This window comes from Nerophis ophidion, linkage group LG09 (assembly GCF_033978795.1).
Source record: "Nerophis ophidion isolate RoL-2023_Sa linkage group LG09, RoL_Noph_v1.0, whole genome shotgun sequence".
Taxonomy (NCBI): domain Eukaryota; kingdom Metazoa; phylum Chordata; class Actinopteri; order Syngnathiformes; family Syngnathidae; genus Nerophis; species Nerophis ophidion.
Genome location: NC_084619.1, coordinates 55,531,176 through 55,548,509, shown reverse-complemented (window position 1 = coordinate 55,548,509; position 17,334 = coordinate 55,531,176). Strand labels below are relative to the sequence as shown.

Sequence of the window (17,334 nt, the reverse complement as noted above, 5' to 3'; positions counted from 1 at the left end):
CATCTCAGCAGGATGCCAGCGTCTTAGTGAGGAAACAAGAAAACTGCTGACTCAGGTTGCGGACACTTTAAGCGCTTTAGGAATGTCACAAGTGGACAGTTTCTGAAATGTTTTGCATGGAAAAATTAATGGGACTATACCATGTGGGAACCAAAGAATTATACACACAATTCATCATCTGTCACATTGTGGGGTTACCAACCATGCAATTTGGGGACCATAGATGTATACACACATGGAGCAATTTTTGTCACATTGTGGGGTTACCAACTGTCACGTCTATGGGATCACGTTTTGGTTTTGACATGTTTGGTTTTATTTTTTGGACACTCAGTTTCTGTTCCCTCACTTCCTTGTTTGTTCTATTACCATGCCTACTCATTAGTTTTCACCTTGTCCTCATGTCACGGCCCTGTCCTCATGTCTCACACCTGTTTTCACTAATCACCACAGTATTATTTAAGCCTGTCTGTTTCTGTTGTTCATTCTGGCAACATCACCTCCTTCTCACATCTACCACCTGCTACGCACCTTGCTATGATCCATGTCTCGTTCACGTTTCCATGTCAAGTAAGTTTTTGTTTATAGTTCATAGTTAATTGCCTTTGTGCTAGTCTTTTGTTTCCTTAGTCAGTTTTTGTACCGCCATTGTGCGCGCCTTTTGTTTGTTCCTGTTTTTAGTTATTAAATAACGAAATGTCTTTACCTTCACGCTGTTTCCACTCCATTCGCTTTGCACCTCGGGAAAACAATCCGCGTCCTAGTCCTAGTTTGACACCAACCATGCAACGTGGGGACCATAGATGTATACACACATGGTGTCATCTTTTTCACATTGTGGGGTTACCAACCATGCAATGTGGGGACCATAGATGTATACTCAAATGGTGTCATCTTTGTCACATATTGGGGTCACGTTCATGTCTTTTCCACATTGTTACATAGTATGTGCAGACAACACAATTTGGGAACGGCAGCCACACAAACCTTTTCTTGTCTTTATCACGTCATGGTGTTACAGGGAACCGTAGACACAACCAAACTGGTCTTTGCCACTTTGGGGGTTTACTAACGCAGACTATACAAAGTGGGAACTCCCGAAACACACCTATCCTTGTTTTTATAACATTTCAAGTTAGAAGATCCTACATCGTGGGAAACACACACACCGATCTTTGCCTTTGAAGCCGTATTGTGTGTTAGAATAATTGTTTCTAAATGATCGCAAACAACTTTGTATTATATTGTGTTCCTGACAAGAAGACAAAAGGCTGAAACCTACCAAGAAGAATGCTCGTAAAACTCCACTTGGACTACAAGGCGGACAGATGGCAGGATCTGCCCAACTTCCAGAGGAACTCTTTTTGAAGTATTTTACGAACTCTCTTTGAACTATTTTATGGAACGCTCTTTGAACTATTTGACGAACTCTCTTCGAATTGTTCGGTAACCAAGGGCAACGCTGTTTACAACCCACTTCCCTCAGGAAGCAGCTGTGGGCAGGGGTGGGAGAAAGTCAAATAAAGAAGGAGGAGTACGATCTTTTGGCAGAGCGTGGTGCAAGACTGTACAGAGAGTACAGTGGCCATGTCTCTCCTCAGATCTGAGTCCAAATTTAATTCTGTCTGTTTGATTCTTTGCCTTCTGTCTTGTTTAATAGATGTCATCAGTGTTTGAACCTGACATTTTGTGGTTACCAGACGCATTCTCCTTGTTTTGCGAGGTCACAGGCGCGGACTCTGCAATGAGAGAACGTGACCACACACCTGGTGACAGCCCGTGTGCAGATGGTGGCGAGGAAGCAGCCGGCGACGACCATCCATCCCCAGCCGCCCTCCGGTGGGGTTGTGACCTCGGGCGACTCCTTGCCCTTCTCCATCTTCTCCTGCATGACAGTCGTGGCGCCGGCCAACCAGCAGCATCAGCGGCGTCCTCCCCTGCCCCTCGCTGCAGCCGCCGCCGCTGGTACAGTAGGAGTGCAGGTCAGGACAGCTCACGGTCGTCTAAACATGCGGCACCTTTGCAGCAGGGGGGACGGCCTCCATGAAGTTGGGCTCGTCACGCTTAATCTTGGACTGATGAGGAGCACAAACACACAGTGGTACTTTAACTTTGAACACGCGGCCATTTGTAAGTTTTGCAGGGAACAACTCTTAGTGTCTTTGTTAGAACTTTTTCTTTAAATGTGACTTCATCTTGTCAGGAAGTAGCATATTTGGGCAGGGACTGGTAGAGGGCGGTACTTCACTTTGCATGGAAGGTGATAATCCATTATTACATATTTACATGACTTTAAAGGCCTACTGAAATTAGATTTTCTTACTTAAACGGGGATAGCAGGTCCATTCTATGTGTCATACTTGATCATTTCGCGATATTGCCATATTTTTGCTGAAAGGATTTAGTAAAGAATATCGATGATAAAATTCGCAACTTTTGGTCGCTAATAAGAAAGCCTTGCCTTTAACGGAAGTACCAGACGATGTGCGCATGACGTCACGGGTTGTAGGGCTCCTTACATCTGAACATTGTTTATAATCATAGCCTCCAGCAGCAAGAGCTATTCGGACCGAGAAAGCGACAATTTCCCCATTAATTTGAGCGAGGATGAAAGATTCGTGGATGAGGAAAGTGAGAGTAAGGCACTTAAAAAAAAAAAAAAAAAAAAAAAGCGACGGCTCCGGGCGGCGACAGTGGTAATTATACACATTTATTAGGATTAGGATAATTCTGGAAAATCCCTTATCTGCTTTTTGTTTTAATAGTGTTCTAGTGAGATTATAAAGTCATACCTGAAAATCGGATGGCTGCGGTGAACGCCAGTGTCTCAGAGAGAAGCCAATGGAGGAGCCAATATCACAGATGCCTTTTTGACAGCTGCAGGAGGAGGTCCCATAATCCACTGAAGTCTCCGGTAAGAGCTGACTTAATATCATAATTTTCCCATCCAAAAACTTGCTGATTGACGTAGAGAAACATGTTCGCTTGACCGCTCTGTGTTAAAGCTTCACAACAAACAAAGACACGCCAGCTGTGTCTCGGTGTTAAAGGTAGTTGCAATCCACCGCTTTCCACCAACAGCATTCTTCTTTGACGACTCCATTATTAATTGAACAAATTGCAAAAGATTCATTAACACAGACTCTAAAGGCGTGTGTGGTGCTGGGCTAATAGGTCCCCTCCAACCCGAGACGTCACGTGCTTGCGTCATCATTCCGCGACGTTTTCAACAAGAAACTCCGCGGGAAATTTAAAATTGTAATTTAGTAAACTAAAAAGGCCATATTGGCATGTGTTGCAATGTTAATATTTCATCATTGATATATAAACTATCAGACTGCGTGGTCGGTAGTAGTGGGTTTCAATAGGCCTTGAAAGTGACACACACTTTAATTATGAGTAGTATTATCTCAGCCAGTAAGTTATGCAATTGTTTATTTGTTAAAACTTTCAGAAAATGTCCGGATTTGGATAAGGAATAATGATCCAAATATTTAAAAGGGTTCTCTAAGTGTGCGTAATGGGGCCCGGAGGAGGTCTGTGTTCCTTTTTTTTTTTTTTTCTTCAAAAGTTGACTTTTTCTTGCAAGTTATACGATACTTTCCCAACATTTTTATCGTTATTTAATCCTTGAGTCTACTTATTTTAGAACTATGTCAAGCGACGAAAAACGGACACGCTATTCCAATTGAGTAGTACATTTTTTTTAAATTACCTTTCATTGCTTTAAAATTTTCAACAGCTTCAAACCTTTTCATGGATATAAAGTTTTTTTACATGTTGTTGTTTTATTGTTTATGCTCTTCTTAAAAAAACAAAAAAAATAGTTTTTATTCTGACAAAAATACAAAATATTATTTATTATTTTTACTAAGCGACAAAAAACGGACACGCTGAAAAGAGTTGTAAATAAGTATTTCCCAAAAATTAGTTGCAGAACGAAATACTTTAGTTGAGGTAATAACAGCTTTTTAACAGGTGAATAATTCATAACAACACAGATTTTGATGCATTATTATTTTTGAAACAATAACAGTTTTTTCCAAAAACTCACACTATCCTGGACGTGCTCAAATAAGTATTCCAATTAAATAGTACATTTTTTAAATTACCTTTCATTGCTTTAATATGTTCAACAGCTTCAAACCTTTTCATAGATATAACGTTTTTTATGTATTGTTTTTTTTATTGTTTATGCTCTTCTTAAAAATTTTTAAAAAAAAATGTATTATTCTGAGAAAAATACAAAATATTATTTATTATTTTTACTACGCGACAAAAAACGAACACGCTGAAAAGAGTTATAAATAAGTATTTCCCAAAAATTTTGTTGCAGAGTGCAATACTTTAAATTAGGTAATAACAGCCTTTTAACAGGTCAATAATTCAAAACAACACAGATTTTGATGCATTATTATTTTTGAAACAATAACAGTTTTTTCCAAAATCTCACACTATCCTGGACGTGCTAAAAAAAGAATTCCAATTAAGTAGTACATTTTTTTAAATTACCTTTCATTGCTTTAACATTTTCAACAGCTTCAAACCTTTTCATAGATATAAAGTTTTTTTTTAATATATTGTTGTTTTATTGTTTATGCTCTTCTAAAAAAAAACTAAACTAAAAATTTAGTTTTTTATTCCGAGAAAAATACAAAATGTTATTTATTATTTTTACTAAGTGACAAAAAACGGACAAGCTGAAAAGAGTTATAAATATTTCCCAAAAATGAGTTGCAGAGTGCAATACTTTAAATGAGGTAATAACAGCCTTTTTATAACAACACAGATTTTGATGCATTATTATTTTTGAAACAATGACAGTTTTTTCCAAAAACTCACACTATCCCGGACATGTTCAAAAAAGTGTTCCAATTAAGTAGTACATTTTTTTAATTACCTTTCATTGCTTTACATTTTTCAACAGCTTCAAGCCTATCCATAGATATAAAGTTTTTTATATACTGTTGTTTTATTGTTTATGCTCTTCTTTAAAAAAAAAAACAACCCTAAAAAAAATAGTTTTCATTCTGAGAAAAATACAAAATATCATTATTCATTTATGATTATATTATTTCCAAAAATGAGTTGGAAAGTGGAATACTTTACATGAGATAATTACAGCCTTTATTGGGTCAATAATTCATTCAATTGATCAATAATTCCCAAACTCTCCCATAATCCCTCCAGAGCAGAAAATAGATGTGCTCAAAAAAGTGTTAACTCATATATACATTTATGACTTATCACACGTTACATTTGTCAGCTTTAGACTATCCATAGCTATAAAGTTTTTATATATTTCCAAAATATTTATTTTTTTGCTCTTTCTTGTGAAAAAAATAAAAAAAATAAAAATACTAAACATTTTATTGTGGGAAAAACACCAATTTAAAAAAATGTTGCAAAATTGAATACTTTAGATGAGGTAATTATAGCTGTTATTAGGACACTGATACAAACAACACTGATTTCGATGCATTATTATTTTGGGAACGATGACAGTTTTTTCTCTCGTTAGCCGAAAAAACCGACATGCTCAAAAAAGTGTTAGAGTAAGTCATATTTAATTTTGTTTATTTTTTTTAGCTTTTCACACTTTACATTTTTCAACAGCTTCAGACCTATCCAAACTATAGATCAGGGGTCACCAACGCGGTGACCGCGGGCACCAGGTAGCCCATAAAGACCAGATGAGTCGCCCGCTGGCCTGTTCTAAAAGTAGCTCAAATAGCAGCACTTACCAGTGAGCTGCCTCTATTTTTGAAATTGTATTTATTTATTAGTAAGATTGTCTCGCTTTGCTCGACATTTTTAATTCTAAGAGAGACAAAACTCAAGTAAAATTTCAAAATTCAAGAAAATATTTTAAAAACTTGGTCTTCAGTTGTTTAAATAAATAAATACATTTTTTTACTTTGCTTCTTATAACTTTTAGAAAGGCAATTTTAGAGAAAAAATACAACCTTGAAAATGATTTTAGGACTTTTTACCTTTTAAATTCCTTCCTCTTCTTTCCTGACGATTGAAATCAATGTTCAAGTAAATTTATTTTTTTTATTGTAAAGAATAATAAATACATTTTAATTGAATTCTTTATTTCGGCTTCTGTTTTTTCGACGAAGAATATTTGTGAAATAATTTTTTCAAACTTATGATTAAAATTCAAAAAAATTATTCTGGCAAATCTAGAAAATCTGTAGAATCAAATTTAAATCTTATTTCAAAGTCTTTTGAATTTCTTTTAAAATTTTTGTTCCGGAAAATCTGGAAGAAATAATGATTTGTCTTTGTTAGAAATATAGCTTGGTCCAATTTGTTATATATTCTAACAAAGTGCAGATTGGATTTTAAACTATTTAAAACATGTCATCCAAATTCTAAAATGAATCTTAATCAGGAAAAATTACTAATGAAGTTCCTTCCATAAATTCTTTTTTTATTTTTTTCAAAAAGATTCGAATTAGCTAGTTTTTCCTCTTCCTTTTTTTCGGTTGAATTTTGAATTTTAAAGAGTCGAAATTAAAGATAAACTATGTTTTAAAGTTTAATTATCATCTTTTTTGTGTTTTCTCCTCTTTTAAACCGTTCAATTAAGTTTTTTTCATAATTTATTCTCTACAAAAAACCTTCCGTAAAAGGAAAAAAAATGTACGACGGAATGACAGACAGAAATACCCATTTTTTATATATATAGATTTATTTATTAAAGGTATATTAAGCAAATTGGCTATTTCTGGCAATTTTTTAAGTGTGTATCTAACTGGTAGCCCTTCGCATTAATCAATACCCAAGAAGTAGCTATTGGTTTCAAAAAGGTTGGGGACCCCTGTTGTATATCTACATTTGTTATGTATTTATCATGTTTTTTTATGTTTTATGCTCTTTTTTGTGAAAAACTAAATATTTTGAGGAAAACACAAAATATGTATTATTTCCAAAAAATAATTGCAAAGTGGAATACTTTAGATAAGATAGCTACAGCCTGTAATATGTCAATAATTCATAACAGTGATTTTGATGAGTTATTATTTTGGAACTATGTCTAAAAAACAAACATGCTCGAAAAAATGTTACATATGAGAAGATTTTTACTAACTTTTTGCACTGCAGCAGCTTCAGACGTATCCATATATAGAAGTTTTATATATTTTGAATGTTTTATGCTTTTTTTTCAAAAAATCTCAGCCAATAAATAAAAATTTGCTGAGGTCGCCCAGAATGACAATAATTGTAAAGAAAATGTAGGTAGAAGTGGTCTTCATCAAGCAGGTGGTGTGTGAGACAGCTGCTGCAACAGGCCACAGAGGTCAAGGTGCCTCCTCTTATCGCTGCACACTGTACTGGATGCACACGCGTTTGCAAGCCGCGTGGCTCCTACCACTTGCGCTTACGCAACGCTGCACACGCCGTTTTAGCATCAACAAGCATGGAAACGGTGAAGCTCGCTGTGATCATGTTTTGTGTGTACTGTAGTGAGTGGTGCAAACACAATGTGGCGTCAGTAAAAAACCCGGAAAGATTGACTCAATTGTGGGAATCCGTCATTAAGATGTGAGTGAAAGGTGTAGAGCAGGGGTCACCAACCTTTTTGAAACCAAGAGCTACTTCTTGGGAGCTGATTAATGCGAAGGGCTACCAGTTTGATACACACTTAAATACATTGCCAGAAATAGCCAATTTGCTCAATTTATTTGCATTAAAAAAAATGGGTATTTCTGTCTGTCATTCCGTCGTACATATTTTTTCCTTTTACGGAAGGTTTTTTGTAGAAAAACTAGCTAATTCGAATCTTTATAAAAAATGTTTAAAAATAATTTATGGAACATCTTTAGTAATTTTTCCTGATTAAGATTAATTTTAAAATTTGGATGACATGTTTTAAATAGGTTAAAATCCAATGTGCAATTTGTTAGAATATATAACAAATTGGACCAAGCTATATTTCTAACAAAGACAAATCATTATTTCTTCTAGATTTTCCAGAACAAAAATTTTAATAGGAATTCAAAAGACTTTGAAATAAGATTTAAATTTTAATCTACAGATTTTCTAGATTTGCCAGAATAATTTTTTTTTTATTTTAATTATAAGTTTGAAGAAATATTTCACAAATATTCTTCATCGAAAAAAGAGAAGTTAAAATGAAGAATTAAATTAAAATGTATTTATTATTCTTTACAATAAAAAAAATAATAATTACTTGAACATTGATTTAAATTGTCTGGAAAGAAGAGGAAGGAATTTAAAAGGTATATGTGTTTAAAAATTCCAAAATCCTTTTTAAGGTTGTATTTTTTCTCTAAAATTGTCTTTCTGAAAGTTATAAGAAGCAAAGTAAAAAAATAAATGAATTTATTTAAACAAGTGAAGACCAAGTCTTTAAAATATTTTCTTGGATTTTGAAATTCTATTTGAGTTTTGTCTCTCTTAGAATCAAAAATTTCAAGCAAAGCGAGACTAGCTTGATGTAAATAATAAAAAAATAAAAAAATAGAGGCAGCTCACTGGTAATTGCTGCTATTTGAGCTATTTTTAGAACAGGCCAGCGGGCTACTCATCTGGTTCTTACGGGATACCTGGTGTCCGCGGGCACCGCGTTGGTGACCCCTGGTGTAGCGTATGAAATATTTTAGAGTATTCTTATTTATTACAATTATTAATTGGTCTCAAGAATGGATTTGAAAAATAAAAGTTTTTAGGCCATCTTTGCGCTTTCTTGTTGCGCGTATATGTCAGCAGAAAAAATTTAAATAATACATCACAGGGATCGGTTTGAAACGAAGTATCAAGGAAACAAATCCCTGCTGTCAGTTATATGATAAGATGTAGATCAGAATAATTTCATTTTGACAAATCTATTGGTGGGAAGTATAATGAAATATTGTCTATAATTCAACTTTTTTGTTGTGTTTTCATTGTAAACGTGCCATAAGGCCGAGCCGTATTTCCACGCTTTGGTAGAGACATCACTAGTTTGAGTAAACCCTCACCAAAAAAATGTGGAGCATTTAAACAATGTAGAAAAAAATACACAAATAATAAGTAAGAATAAAATGCATTTATGGATATAAGAAGTATAAATAAAACAACCTCAAAAAAATTAGGACATAATAAAAATGTAAGTAAAAAATTGTACTACCATACCTGGTGTGTGTACACTTAAACTACTACTCTTGAGAATATTGAACCCAAAAAGTGGATCTAAATACGACAAAATGAAAAGAAAAATTAATTCATTTAAGAAAAATTGTATATATATATATATATATATATATATGGGCCTATCGAGGATGTCGTGGTGGTTTGTGCAGCCCTTTGAGACACTAGTGATTTAGGGCTATATAAGTAAACATTGATTGATTGATTGATTGATGATATATATATACAGTGGGGCAAAAAGGTATTTAGTCAGCCACCGATTGTGCAAGTTTTCCCACTTAAAATGATGACAGAGGTCTGTAATTTTCATCATAGGTACACTTCAAGGAATGTATTTGTCAATTATGGTGGAAAATAAGTATTTGGTAAACCATTCAAAGCTCTCACTGATAGAAGGAGGTTTTGGCTCAAAATCTCACCATACATGGCCCCATTCATTCTTTCCTTAACACGGATCAGTCGTCCTGTCCCCTTAGCAGAAAAACAGCCCTAAAGCATGATGTTTCCACCCCCATGCTTCACAGTAGGTATGGTGTTCTTTGGATGCAACTCAGTATTTTTCTTCCTCCAAACACGACGAGTTGAGTTTATACCAAAAAGTTCTATTTTGGTTTCATCTGACCACATGACATTCTTTCAATCCTCTGCTGTATCATCCATGTATCCATTTTGGTATAAACTCAACTCGTCGTGTTTGGAGGAAGAAGAATACTGAGTTGCATCCCAAGAACACCATACCTACTGTGAAGCATGGGGGTGGAAACATCATGCTTTGAGACTGTTTTTCTGCTAAGGGGACAGGACGACTGATCCGTGTTAAGGAAAGAATGAATGGGGCCATGTATCGTGAGATTTTGAGCCAAAACCTCCAACCATCAGTGAGAGCTTTGAATGGTTGACCAAATACTTATTTTCCACCATAATTTACAAATAAATTCTTTAAAATTCCTACAATGTGAAATCCTGGATTGTTTTTTCACATTCTGTCTCTCACAGTTGAAGTGTACCTATGATGAAAATTACAGACCTCTGTCATCATTTTAAGTGGGAGAACTTGCACAATCGGTGGCTGACTAAATACTTATTTGCCCCACTGTACCTAGTACATGTATGCCTCTACCTTCGAAATAAAGGGAAAACAGCCTAAAAGGGGAACTGCACTTTTTTGGGAATTTTGTCCATCATTCACAATCCCTATGTTAGACAAGCTTTTTTGCCCCACTGGCCCTAGTGTGTGAATGTGAGGGTGAATGTTGTCTGTCCATCTGTGTTGGCCCTGCGATGAGTTGGCGACTTGTCCAGGGTGTACGCCGCCTTCCGCCCGATTGTAGCTGAGATAGGCGCCCAGCGCCCCCAAAAGGGAATAAGCGGTAGGAAATGGATGGATGGATGAATGGGATGTATATTTTATTAATGTTGTAAATACACATCATTACATAGCTAGAAAGGGTGGTCCTGAAGAGGCATTATTCGGAAGGTCTCAAGAAGGTAAGTAACACCAGTGTGTGTGTGTGTGTGTGTGTTTGTTTTGACAGGCAGATTTGTGCACATTAGGAGGAGAGCAGGCTCTTATAAATAAAAGCGTGTACAAGCGGCCGAAATGAGTTTTCTCCTCCGGGTGGCGGGTCTCTTCCTTACAGATAGGGTGAGAAGCTCTGCTTATCCGAGAGGAGCTCAAAGTAAAGCCACTGAGGAGCCAGATGAGGTGGTTCGGGCATCTGGTCAGAATGCCACCCAAACGCCTCCCCAGAGAGGTGTTTCGGGCACGTCCCGACCGGTAGGAGGCCACGGGGAAGACCCAGGACACGTTGGGAAGACTATGTCTCCCAGCTGGCCTGGGAACGCCTGGGGATCCCCCGGGAAGGGCTGGACGAAGTGGCTGGAGAGAGGAAAATCTGGGCTTCCCTGCTTAAGCTGCTGCCCCCGTAACCCGACCTTGGATAAGCGGAAGACGATGGATAGATGGATGTATATGTTATTAATGTTGTAAATACACATCATGGGGCAAACAAGTATTGAGTCAGCCACCGATTGTGCAAGTTCTCCCACTTAAAATGATGACAGATAAACTCAACTCGTCGTGTTTGGAGGAAGAAGAATACTGAGTTGCATCCCAAGAACACCATAGCTACTGTGAAGCATGGGGGTGGAAACATCATGCTTTGGGGCTGTTTTTGTGCTAAGGGGACAGGACGATTGATCCGTGTTAAGGAAAGAATGAATGAGGCCATGTATCGTGAGATTTTGAGCCAAAACCTCCTTCCATCAGTTAGAGCTTTGAATGGTTGACCAAATACTTATTTTCCCCCATAATTTCCAAATAAATTCTTAAAAATTCCTACAATGTGAATTCCTGGATTGTTTTTTCACATTCTGTCTCTCACAGTTGAAGTGTACCTATGATGAAAATTACAGACCTCTGTCATCATTTTAAGTGGGAGAACTTGCACAATCGGTGGCTGACTAAATACTTTTTTGCCCCACTGTGTGTGTGTGTGTGTGTGTGTGTGTATATATATATATATAAATATATATATATATATACCGTGACCCCGAAAGGGAATAAGCGGTAGAAAATGAATGAATGAATATATATATATACATACACACACATATATATCATCATACATATACACACACATACTGTATATCATTTTATATACATATTATATATATGTGTGTGTGTATACATACACACGTTTATACATATATACTATACATGTATAAATATATTATATATATATACATATATATATACACATATATATATATATATATACATATATAGACATATATATACACATATACGTATATATACATTTACATATATAGACATATAAATACACATATACATATATATATATATACATATATATATACGTATATATATATATATATATTTGTGTATATATATATATATATACAGTACATATATATATATACAGTATATATAAACACAGTATATATATATGTATATTTTCGTACAGTATAAAGTTGAGTGGATACATAATGAATATATGGATAACTCATTAATATCATAGACATATAAATATTAATAAATACAATTGTATATTAGGAGAATGTGAAAGTTCAACTCCTACCTTGTTTGCTTCCTTGACGACCGTCTTTAAGTTTATTAATCAATCAGAAATATCAAGCAGCTTAAAATGCGCCAAACATGGATAAGTGTGGAGAGTGTTTTGCATTTTTCCCATAATGCATTGCATGGATGTTAAATGGGTGTAAGTTTATTAATGTTTTGTGCATGGACTTAAAAAAAAAAATTATCACAAAGTTCAGTGAGCAGGTTGTGTTATGTGTGACCATGTGTGTCGACTTTTTGCCTTAGTTTACTTGGAAAGGTTGTTTGGATTTAACCTGACTCTCGCCAGATCCTTAGTTTGGATTAGGTCATATATAAAAACTCTGTTCAATTCAGTTCATCATTAACTTGAATTACTTGCAATTTCCACAAGATGGCGACAAAGTTGTAGAACTTCTACTGTCAGATTTTTTTTTTTAATTTTAAGATGACGTGACGACACCCAGGCAATTCCAACTATTTAAATTTCGGGAAATTCTTGATGTGTCTCTTTGCTGGCTTCTAAGTGAAATGCACCGAAGAATCAGACCATTACGCACGACCTTGCGGGATATTGTCGGAATCAATGATGTCCCGCCTCTGTTACGGCTTTGATACTATAGTGTGATTGTGATACGACTGTGCTTGTTGGAACACCCCAAAAAATACAAAACCTAATCTGATGCAGCAATTTTGCAGGATTTTGTGTGAAAGTCTAAAGGAAGGACTGTGAGTGTGGCTGTGCGTCGGGAAATTTGCGCTGGACATCGAGCTGACAACTCGACGTCAGAAGAAGCCAACGATGTTTTACAAGAAAAAAACAGAAATGTAGTTGCGGAAGATTATGACTGCTGCATGCTATGCTAGTTAGCGCCCGGAGCTCTGCCTCCTGCGCTCATGCCTTTAAATGAGTCTTAGTCTTGTTTTCATTTGAAAAATTAAAAATTAAAAAAATCAGACAACTCGAGCCAAAAGCTCGATGTCAAAAGAAGCCAACATTGTTTTACAAGGAAAAAACTAAAAAGGAGTTGCGAAAGATTATGACCGCTGCATAATATGCTAGTTAGCGTCCTGCGCTCATGCCTTGAAATGAGTCTTACTTTTGTTTCCATTTGAAAAAAATAAAAAAATAAAAATAAAAAACAGACATCTTAAGCTATAAGCTCGATTTAAAAAGAAGTCAACATTGTTTTACAAGGGAAAAACAAAATGTAGTTGCGGAAGATTATTACTGCTGCATATTATGCTAGTTAGCGTCCAGTGCTCTGCCTCCCGCGTTCATGCCTTTAAATGAGTCTTAGATCCGTCTACATTTGAAAAAAATAAAAAAATTAAAAGCTGACAACTTAATGTAAAAAGAAGCCAAAATTGTTTTACAAGGAAAAAAAAAATGTAGTTGATTATGACCGCTGCATAATATGCTAGTTAGCGTCCGGCGCTCTGCCTCCTGCGCTCACGCCTTTAGAGTCTTAGTTTTTTGTTTCCATTTGAAAAAAATAAAAAATAAAATAAGAAGCTGACATCTTAAGCTAAAAGCTCGATGTAAAAAGAAGCCAACTTTGTTTTACAGGGGAAAAACAAAATGTAGTTGCGGAAGATTATTACCGCTGCATATTATGCTAGTTAGCGTCCAGTGCTCTGCCTCCTGCGTTCATGCCTTTTAAATGAGTCTTAGATCTGTTTACATTTGAAAAAAAATAAAAAATAAAAAATTAAAAGCTGACAACTTAATGTAAAAAGAAGCCAAATATGTTTTACAAGGAAAAAACTAAAATGTAGTTGATTATGACCGCTGCATAATATGCTAGTTAGCGTCCAGTGCTCTGCCTCCTGCGCTCATGCCTTTAAATGAGTCTTAGTTTTGTTTCCATTTGAAAAAAACAACAACTGACAACTCGAGCTAAACGCTCAAAGTAAAAAAAAGCCAACATTGTTTTACAAGGAAAAAACTAAAATGTAATTTCAAAAGTTTATGACCGCTGCATAATATGGTAGTTAGCGTCCGGTGCTCCACCTCCTGTGCTCATTCCTTTAGAGCAGGGGTTACCAACCTTTTTGAAACCAAGAGCTACTTCTTGGGTACTGATTAATGCTAAGGGCTACCAGTTTGATACACACTTAAATAAATTGCCAGAAATAGCCAATTTGCTCAATTTACCTTTAATAAATGAATCTATATATATACATTTCTGTCTGTCATTCCGTCGTACATTTTTTTTCCTTTTACGGAAGGTTTTTTATAGAGAATAAATGATGAAAAAAACACTTAATTGAACGGTTTAAAAGAGGAGAAAACACAAAAAAAATGAAAATTTTATTTTTAAACAGTTTATCTTCAATTTCGACTCTTTAAAATTCAAAATTCAACTGAAAAAAAATTAAGAGAAAAACTAGCTAATTCGAATCTTTTTGAAAAAATTAAAAAAAGAATTTATGAAACATCATTAGTAATTTTTCCTGATTGTTAAAATCCAATCTGCACTTTGTTAGAATATATAACAAATAGGACCGAGCTATATTTCTAACAAAGACAAATCATTATTTCTTCTAGATTTTCCAGAACAAATTTTTTAAAAGAAGTTCAAAAGACTTTGAAACAAGATTGAAATTTGATTCTACAGATTATGTAGATTTGCCAGATTATTTTTTTCTAATTTTAATCATAATAAGTTTGAAGAAATATTTCCCAAATATTCTTCGTCGAAAAAACAGAAGCTAAAATGAAGAATTAAATTAAATGTATTTATTATTCTTTACAATAAAAAAAAATACTTGAATATTGACTTAAATTGTTTGGAAATAAGAGGAAGGAATTTAAAAAGGTAAAAAGGTATATGTGTTTAAAAATCCTAAACTCATTTTTAAGGTTGTATTTTTTCTCTAAAATTGTCTTTCTGAAAGTTATAAGAAGCAAATTAAAAGTGAAGACCAAGTCTTTAAAACAATTTCTTGGATTTTCAAATTCTGTTTGAGTTTTGTCTCTCTTAGAATCAAAAATGTCGAGCAAAGCGAGACCAGCTTGCAAGTAAATAAATTAAATTTAAAAAATAGAGGCAGCTCACTGGTAAGTGCTGCTATTTGAGCTACTTTTAGAACAGGCCAGCGGGCGACTCATCTGGTCCTTACGGGCTACCTGGTGCCCGCGGGCACCGCGTTGGTGACCTCTGCTTTAGAGTCTTAGTTTTGTTTCAATTTGAAAAAAAAACTAACTGACCACTCGAGCTAAAAGCTCAATGGAAAAGAAGCAAACATCGTTTTACAAGGAAAAGACAAAAATATAGTTAAGTATGATATCTGCATACTATGCTAGTTAGCGTCCTGCGCTCATGCCTCTAAATAAGTCTTAGTTTTGTTTTTTATTTAAAAAAAAAAAGAGCTGACCACTCGAGCTAAAAGCTCAATGTAAAAATAAAGATAACATTGTTTTTCAAGGAAAAAACTAAAATGTAGTTGATTATGACCGCTGCATACTATGCTAGTTAGCCTCCTGCGCTCATGCCTTTAAATGAGTCTTAGTTTTGTTTTCATTTGAAAAAAAAAGAAAAGAAAAAAGAAGCTCGCCAGCTGTGCGGTGTTTGCATTTTAAGCTAGCCACTCTGGTTTTAGAGCGAGTCCATCATGCATGAGGAGATCCCAGAACCTGGACAAACAGGTAGCGTGCATGTGTGTGTTGCTAAAAAGGTCAGAGGGGGGCAGTGACCCCCGCTTTAACTCAAAAGTACTTAAAACCGCGAGCCTGCAAGTGCACGAAAACACATGTCAGAGGGTTGAGCTGAAACTCCGGCAGCAGGGTCAAAGGTTTTTTTTTTTTTTTTTTTTTTGGTTTTTTTTTTTTGCTTTGTCATCTGTTGCTCGCCGCGAGAGGTCATTGAGGCAAAAGCATGAGGTCGTAAAGTGTGAATGAGAGCGAAAATAAATAAATAAATACGAGTAACGCCAGTTTGCACGGAGCGCCCGCAGAACAATGATTGAAAAAAAAAAACATTGCTACTTTTGACACAGAAAAGTCTTAAAAATTGTAAAATGTCCATTTTGTTTGTTAGTTGTTTTGATTTTTTGTCACTTTGGCGACAGAAAATCAAAAAAACTAACAAACAAAAAAAGTGCTTGCCCACATTTTTTTTATGTATGAGAGCAAAAAGTGCCTTTTGAAAATACTTCCGATAATGTAAAAAGGCTATATATTATTAAAAAAAAATAACCGACAAGTCCTGGCATTGTGGCGATAAAGCAGAAAAAAGACAAAAAAAAAATACTTTTAACAATAAAAACAAAGAAAAATGGACTCACCTGAGACTGTGGCCTCACGGGGTCATACCTCCTCCAGCTGCTGTGTGCCTTCCGTCAACACCCTGGAGCCGCTTGACCTGCAACACCAACAATATAAGTGTGCTGAGGGAGCGAGGGCGGGGGGAGGACTTCGTCCCCCCAACCACAGCAGAGACGCTCACATGACGCCACATGTTTCTCACAAAATCTTTCCTTCTCAATATCGAAACGTCACGTGTTCCAGCATCAAGAAAGACTCAACGTGGACCCCGACTTAAAGGCCAACTGAAATGAGATTTTCTTATTCAAACGGGGATAGCAGGTCCTTTCTATGTGTCAGACTTGATCATTTCGCGATATTGCCATATTTTTGCTGAAAGGATTTAATAGAGAACTTAGAGCAGGGGTGTCAAACTCAAACACAGAGTGGGCCAAAATTTAAAACTGAACAAAGCCGCGGGCCAAGGTTGAACAAATTAACATTTTAATAGGGACCCAAACAAGTTTTGCAATGAATATTGAACAAGCAAGGCTTAAATAGGGCAGCACGGTGGCCCAGGGGTTGGTGCATCTGCCTCACAATACGAAGGCCCTGAGTAATCCTGGGTTCAATCCCGGGCTCGGGATCTTTCTGTGTGGAGTTAGCATGTTCTCCCCGTGACTGCGTGGGTTCCCTCCGGGGACTCCGGCTTCCTCCCATGGAACAGGCAGAGCTTATATAACGTAATAGTGCAAAATAAATAAATAAATAAATGGGTTGTACTTGTATAGCGCTTTTCTACCTTCAAGGTACTCAAAGCGCTTTGACACTACTTCCACAT

At 35.7% G+C, this 17,334-nt stretch overlaps 1 protein-coding gene across 1 annotated transcript in view; it reads right to left on the bottom strand.

The window, feature by feature from the left end:
• The window catches only part of LOC133559485 (monocarboxylate transporter 12-B-like), a 43,889-nt gene extending 27,111 nt beyond the window's left edge, over positions 1-16,778 (bottom strand). The window contains exons 1-2 of the mRNA XM_061911301.1: positions 16,535-16,778; positions 1,767-2,075 (exon numbers count right to left, since the gene is read on the bottom strand). Of these exons, the coding sequence (XP_061767285.1) occupies positions 1,767-1,891 (125 nt within the window). The 5' untranslated portion in view covers positions 1,892-2,075; positions 16,535-16,778. The remainder of the gene's footprint in view (positions 1-1,766; positions 2,076-16,534) is intronic.
• Between the last annotated feature and the right edge of the window lie 556 nt (positions 16,779-17,334).